Source organism: Sprattus sprattus (assembly GCF_963457725.1).
Source record: "Sprattus sprattus genome assembly, chromosome: 20".
Classification (NCBI taxonomy): Eukaryota; Metazoa; Chordata; class Actinopteri; order Clupeiformes; family Clupeidae; genus Sprattus; species Sprattus sprattus.
The window spans coordinates 13095125-13102052 of record NC_137918.1 but is presented as its reverse complement, the minus strand read 5'-3'; the positions used below and the strand labels follow the sequence as shown (position 1 = coordinate 13102052).

Below are 6928 nucleotides of genomic sequence, written 5' to 3'. Positions count from 1 at the left end.
CAAAACTGGGGTAAAGGTGCTTTTGCCTTAATTGAGGAAGGATACTGTTCTGTAAACACAGACAAGTAGCCTAATTGTTCAGCTGCAAAGGTGAGTCTTGCTCGACAGGTACAAAAACAAAGCGCGACTAGAGCAAACTGGCTACGTTGTCCATTCTGAGTGGTGTCGTTGCACTGGTCCCTCCTGTCGACACCAATTCAAGCGAATTCCCCCCTAGGGTCTAGGTGGAAGTGATGCAGTGATGTTTCCGCACCTGTGACTGACTCGCCAGTGCCACCTCCCCCGCTCCTCGCCTACACTTGTCCCTAAGCCTTAATGCACACTTACATTCTAGTAGGCTACACACGCTCCCAGCCGAGCGAAGGCGTGAGAGGTAGAGGGAGAGGTAGAGAGAGAGAGAGAGAGAGAGAGAGAGAGAGACACACACACACACACACGAAGAGAGAGACACGAAGAGAGAAATTGATAGTACTACGGAGGAGAAAAATCGCCTGGGTGGAGCAGCGTCGTGTTGCTGCGGAAACTCGTTCGGTTGAACGCGCGGTTCGTTGCAGATGCAAATAACGTCGAGCAGGGAAAGCGAACGGGGGTAATGGTGATCCCAAACGGGTGTGTGTGAGAGAGACAGCTCCGGTAGGGATATGGAGGAATCTGAGAGCGTCCCCTCCGCACCAGAGGACGGTCTCCTGGCTACCTGGCGCTGGAACAGAAACGCAAGGGAGCAGGTTCAGCTGAAGCAGAAGATCAAAGATCTACCTGGCTTGTTGAAACACGGACTGCATTTGAGGAAGAAAAGTGTGAGTAGCCTACATTATTGTCAAACGTTTCCGTCCTCGTCGAGGTTAATGATTATTTGGCGTTATAGGGGGGAGACTGTGAATGTGTTGTCACTGCCGCCCCATATGGGGTTCTTCTGCCTCGGCATGTTTATCGATAAGCCGTGCGGTTGTAAATGTATAATTGGATTCATGTGAAAAGATATTACTTAAACTCGATATCCTTGTTGTTAGAGAGAGAATGTCTGCGACAGCCTTTATGTATGAATTGTATTTTTCTGTTTGTCAATGATAGCGGGAAAATTCAGCCTTTTCTTTTTTCATGTCACGGTATCTAAGGCAACAAGGATCCTTCAACCCACTCACACCTGGCTTGATCATAGCCTCACCAACTTAGCTGTCGTACAGGCTACCATGTCACGGCCCCGAAACGCATCTCAATCCTTTAATGGCATTGTTCCAGTAAATTATCACCACAACAATTATGAATTAAAGTCATTCAATAGCGGTGACGGCTTGTAGTTCTGTTTGTTTTGAGTGAGGGAATGGTAATGGTTTGCATACAGACACCATAAGGGAGGCGTTGGAACCAATGACACGTTTCAAGGTGTTTCAAAACAAGTAAGCCTACAAGAAAGAGACTAAGAAAGAGGTAGAGAGAAAGACTGTGGATTAACATGCATTCCCCTATAATTCATATCCGCAGGGGGAAACCTACTCTCTCCTGTGGACATAGGTTCACCCAGGCAAGGATAACTGCTTCTAAAAGCAAAGGCACTCCATCTTTCCAAGGACATACCCCGTATTACAGGACCCCCCCCCACTGTTGTTTTTAAATTGCCCTTGCACCCAAAAAGCAGAGGTAGACCCATATTTTTTTTCAAAGGTCGCCCACGCATATAGAAGCAGGCGAATGGCAAAACGCAGAAGCTCTGAGTGTTTTCGTGTGGTCCTTCATGTGCTTGCTGGCTTCGAGCTACATGTCTGCCAAGCAGATTGTCTCCCCCTCAGCAATTTAGCACTTAACTACCAGAGCAGGGACCTGGCGCTCTCTCTCTCTCTCTCTCTCTCTCTCTCTCTCTCTCTTCAAAATGGTGTCACAAGGCTGTGACTGAACGAGAGTCTTGTTGGCTGTTTACATGCAAATAGACAACAAACTGAGGAGACTACTTGGTAGTCAAATGACAGAATCTGTGTAGCATAAAAATACAATCTTAAAAAAACTGGCAAGCTGTTGTGGTTTGGAATTCATGTAGCTGCTATTACTTGTTAAACGGGCAAGTATTTGATGCTTGTCTTCCGATTGTCAGGTTGCATTTATCTTGCCTTAATTGTTAAAATGATTATTTGGGGTGGAGAATCTCTGTTGGGACTTGCCCAGCTTAATCAGTGTCTATTCGGACTGGGATTTGAGAGAACAGATGAGGTGAACCCTGAAACTGAATGATGTAATGAGCCGTTACACTCATGGAATGTGTCAGTATGGCTGACAGACAGGAGAACTCTGAGGAGAACTTGTAGACTCTGACATTAGAACTTTGTGAAGAGCTCTTAATTCTGTCAGTAGAACTTTGTGAAGAGCTCTTAATTCTCTCATTAGAACTTTGTGGAAGAGCTCTAAATTCTGATATGAGGGGGGGGGGGGGGGCGGTATTTAATTCTTATTTTTTTTTTTTAGGGGGGATGCTGTGCTGCTGTTAGTTTTACCCCAGCTGTCCTTTAAAGAGGTTGGCCAACTCTTGCTGTGTTTTAAAGGATTATCCGTGGAAGGAAGAGGGAAACAGTAAAGAGTGAGAGTGGTGGAAAGGAAGAGAGGAGGAGGAGGTGGAGGAGGAGAACACCGTTGTCAGCCAGCTGTGGGTTTAGCCTGCCATCCATGAGGGTTAAGTGGAGAATGGCAGAGGCGACGCTCAGACGCTCCTGATGCGTCCAAAGCTTTCTGTGTCAGAGGTTGGACGGTCAGCTTTGGCTCATGGTGGATTTGAAGTGTGTATGTGTCTGTGTGTATGTGTGTGTGTGGCAGAGATGGCGTGTGTGTGTTGATTTAAGCCAGAGGCCTGGGTGAGGTTTGGTGTTTTCAGTGCTGTCTCAGTGATGATGACGGTGGAGGCAGTGCATTAGCTCCTCTTCCTGCGGTACGGCTCTTAATCGCCCCGCGTGCCGCCTGCCGCCTGTAGAAGCCCCCGCCTGTAGAAGCCCCCCCTGCTGGGTCTGCATCTGAGCAGCTCCGAGGGTGAATGCTTGTCAAACAGAGCCTCGAAAAATTATTTTTAAATCCCAACACCCCACCCTGCCTCACCCCGCCCCGCCCAACACCACCCCACCCGCTAGACGAGATGCACACTGTGGGCCGTTAGGTGTGTTCTCTCTTTCTCTCGCTCTATGTCACTTCTCCCTCTCTCTCTCTCTCTCTCTGTCTCTCTCTTTCTCTATATCGCTCATGCACTCTCTCACGTGGGGCTCTTGAGGAGAATGGTGGGCTTTTGCCCTGTGTGTGGACATGATGGATCTCCCTCTCTGCTCCCCTCTTATCTCTCTGCTTGCAGCTCATTTCTTTTTGTTCATCCTCCCTTCTCTTCTCTTCTCTTCTCTTCTCTTCTCTTCTCTTCTCTTCTCCCTCTCGGCTCCTCTGTGCCGTATAGCCATGCATATCACGGATGATTTATCTCAGGTTTTTTTCTGTGTGTTACATCTGTCACGACTTGAAGTACGCTCATCATCTCCTCTGCCAGGTCAAAGGAGGCTTTAACGGTGCTGGCTTAATGGAGGCGTATTCTGCAGTCGACGTATCTCCGGTCGCGTCCTAGGTCGATGCCAGTCAGCTTGACTTTATCGGATCAGCAGGTCAGAGACGATGAATAGGAATTCATTGCTGAAATGAAACGAACAGGTGAAGAATCACCCATGTAGCTTCCGTGAAGCTGTGTATGTTAACGATCCAGGCTGAGTCGGCTACTTTTGGTTGTTCCCAATCCTGTGTGTCATTAATCAGAAATGCTGAGTGTTAAACAGCAAAGAGATCTTGTAGTCTTGCGTACTAGTAGCAGATTTTGGGTCGAGCGGATAAATCTGTTCATCTTTTTACAAATCCAAAGTGGTGACTCTGACACAGGACTTTTGCTTGTGTATGAGTGTTTCATCTCCGTCTATCTTTCATCCCTCCATCTTTCTTCCATTTTTTCCTCTCTCCCTTTTTCTCTCTGTTTTCTGTCCCTGAACATCTGTTTTTGGCCCGGCCCATATTTCAATGTACAACAAAATCCTCTGGGACCGACCAAGGTCCCTACACGATTCGGGATGTTGTGTCCAGGCAAACAAATAGAACAGATCTCATCATCCTAAGAACGTGAGCCACCAAAAATGTGGACTTGATCATGCCGTCTTAGGCCCAATTTATACACAGGTTTTCGCGATGTCGGCATAACTGTCGGCTGAAATTCGGCCGACATCTGTACACGACAGTTAAATTTGCGTTTAGACGCTGAAAAAAAACTGTCGGTGTACAGATATCGGCTGTGAAAACCTGTGTTTAAATTGGGCCTTAATATCTGACCTATCCAAGCAGCACATGAAGAAATAACACATTAATAAGAATTCATAGAATTCATTCATTTTTATTCACACAAGTACATCATGCAAGTGACAGAAAGCCTGACCTATGAGTTCCAACGTGGGCATATGATGCTTTATATTCTTATCCGTGTAACCTATCTCTTCCCCAATCCCATTTGGACTGAGCGTCACAAACAGAGATTAGATAACAATAGCGTTATTGGTGTAATCCTCTTTTTCGTGCACCGCTGTGTGTGAGTGTGTGTGTGTGTGTGTGTGTGTGTGTGTGAAAGGGATGGAAAGAGGGATGGAGAGAGGAAGAGAGAGAGGGAGAGAGCGCAAGCACGAGTGAAAGAGTTTGAATTAATTTTATGAAAGTTTTAAATTGTACAGGGAAGAGCTTTATATGTGGGGTGTGCATGGTAACTTAAGTATGTGTGTGTGTGTGTGTGTGTGTGTGTGTGTGTGTGTGTGTGTGTGTGTGTGTGTGTGCGCGCGCACGCGCTTGTGTACGCGTTTGTGTGCATGTAAATGAACTGAGATAGAGCCTGTTTGATGTCTCCATCTTGCCACGGCAGATTTACCCCGGGAGAAGAAACATGAGTCGTGTCGAGCAGCGTGTGTGTGTGTGTGTCTGTGTGTTTTTGTGTGTGAGAGAGAGAGAGTGTGAGGGAATGTGTGGATGTTTGTGTATATATGTATGAGAACATAACTGTATGCATGTGCTGTTCTGTGTGTGTGTGTGTGTGTGTGTGTGTGTGTGTGTTTGTGTGTGTTTGTGTTTGTGATAGAATGTGGGACTGTGTGTGTGTGTGTGTGTTAGTAGATGACTTTGTGTGTGTGTGTGTGTGTGTTTGTGATAGAATGTGGGACTGTGTGTGTGTGTGTGTGTTAATAGATGACTGTGTGTTTGTGTGTGTGTGTGTGTTAGTAGATGACTGACTGTGTGTGTGTGTGTGTGTGTGTGTGTGTGTGTGTGTGTGTGTGTGTGTGTGTGTGTGAGCGAGAGAGCGAGAGCGTGCAGTGCAGTGCTACAGAGCTGAACCACGCTGAGCACTCTAATCTGAGAGTAATCCATTTCTGCCAGATAATGACCCACACACACTCACCGCCCTCACACACACACACACACACACACACACACACACACACATTCACCGCCCTCACACACACACACACCCACACACACACCGCCCTCACACACACACACACACACACACACACACACACACACACTCACCGCCCTCCCTGGCCGGGCTTTGAAGTCTTCACGTAGATAAACGCATCGGCTGTCTCTCTCTCTCTCTGTCCTCTATTGCTTTCTCTCTCTCTCCTCCTTGTCTCTCTCCTCTTCTCCTTCTCCCTCGTTGCCTCTTTCTGTCCCTCCCTCCCTTCCTGTACATGTCTTTCTCTGTCTTCCATTTTCTCTCTCTCTCTCTCTCTCTCTCTCCTCTCTTGTTTTCTCTCTCTCTCCTCCTTGTCTCTCTCCTCTTCTCCTTCTCCCTCGTTGCCTCTTTCTGTCCCTCCCTCCCTTCCTCTACATGTCTTTCTCTGTCTTCCATTTTCCCTCTCCACTCTCTCTGTTTGTCACATTCCCCCATTTGACTCTCATTATCTCTTTCCTTGTCTTTTCTCCCTCTCTCGCCTTTTCCCTCTCACTCTCTATCCCTCTCTCTTCCTCTGTCTCTCTCTCTCTCCATCTCTCTCTCTCTCATCTCTGTGTATCTGTGTCCTTATCCCAGTTTCATCTCCCCTCTTCTGTTTGTCACTTTCCATTTTCCCCTCTTCTGCCTACTCCCATTCCCTTCATTCACACACACACACACACACACACACACACTCCTGTTCCCTTCATTCATCATTCAAATGTTGTTTTTTGTTGTTTTTTTCCTTCTTCTTTTACCAATCCACCTTCATTCCATCCTTTTTATATCATCCCTTTTTCTTTTCTCAAACTGTCCCTGATCCTTTATCTCTCTTCCTCTCTTCCTCTCCCTCTCTTTCACTCTCTCTCTCTCCCTCTCTCTCTAGCACATCATCAAACAAATGTCCTCCGCTGTCGATGCTGCAGTGGGCGAGGGAGGCAGACGCAGGGAGGAGGATGCAGACAGACAGGGCCATATAAAGATAGTGAGAGAGGAAGAGAGAGAGAGGGAGAGAGAGAAGGAGAGAGAGAGAAAGAGAGAGTGAGAGATAGAGAGAGTGAGAGAGTGAGAGATAGAGAGAGAGATAGAGAGAGATAGATAGAGAGATAGAGAGAGAGAGAGAGGGAAAAAAGGAGAGAGTGAAATAGCAAGAAATAGAGACAGAGACTGACAGATAGAGAGAGGGAGAGATGAAGAGAGAGAGAGATAGATAGATAGAAGGAGAGAGAGAGAGAGATAGAAGGGGAGAGAGAGAGAGAGAGAGAGAGAGAGAGAGAGAGAGAGAAAGAAGGAGAGAAAGAAGGAGAGATAAAGATGGAGAGAGTGGGATAGCCAGAAATAGAGAAAGAGACTGACAGAGACGTGAGAACTGAGGAGATGAAGAGAGACAGTAGCATACAGATATAGAAAGAGACAGAGACAGAGACAGACTGGCATTTTGATTTATTATTGTCC

At 46.8% G+C, this 6928-nt stretch overlaps 1 protein-coding gene across 1 annotated transcript in view; it reads left to right on the top strand.

Annotated features, from left to right (window-relative positions):
• Positions 1 to 641: 641 nt before the first annotated feature.
• The window catches only part of rapgef5a (Rap guanine nucleotide exchange factor (GEF) 5a), a gene marked incomplete at its 5' end in the record, with an annotated part of 95068 nt that continues 88781 nt past the window's right edge, over positions 642 to 6928 (top strand). The window contains one exon of the mRNA XM_080859010.1: positions 642 to 797. Coding sequence (XP_080715136.1) covers positions 642 to 797 — 156 coding nt within the window. The remainder of the gene's footprint in view (positions 798 to 6928) is intronic.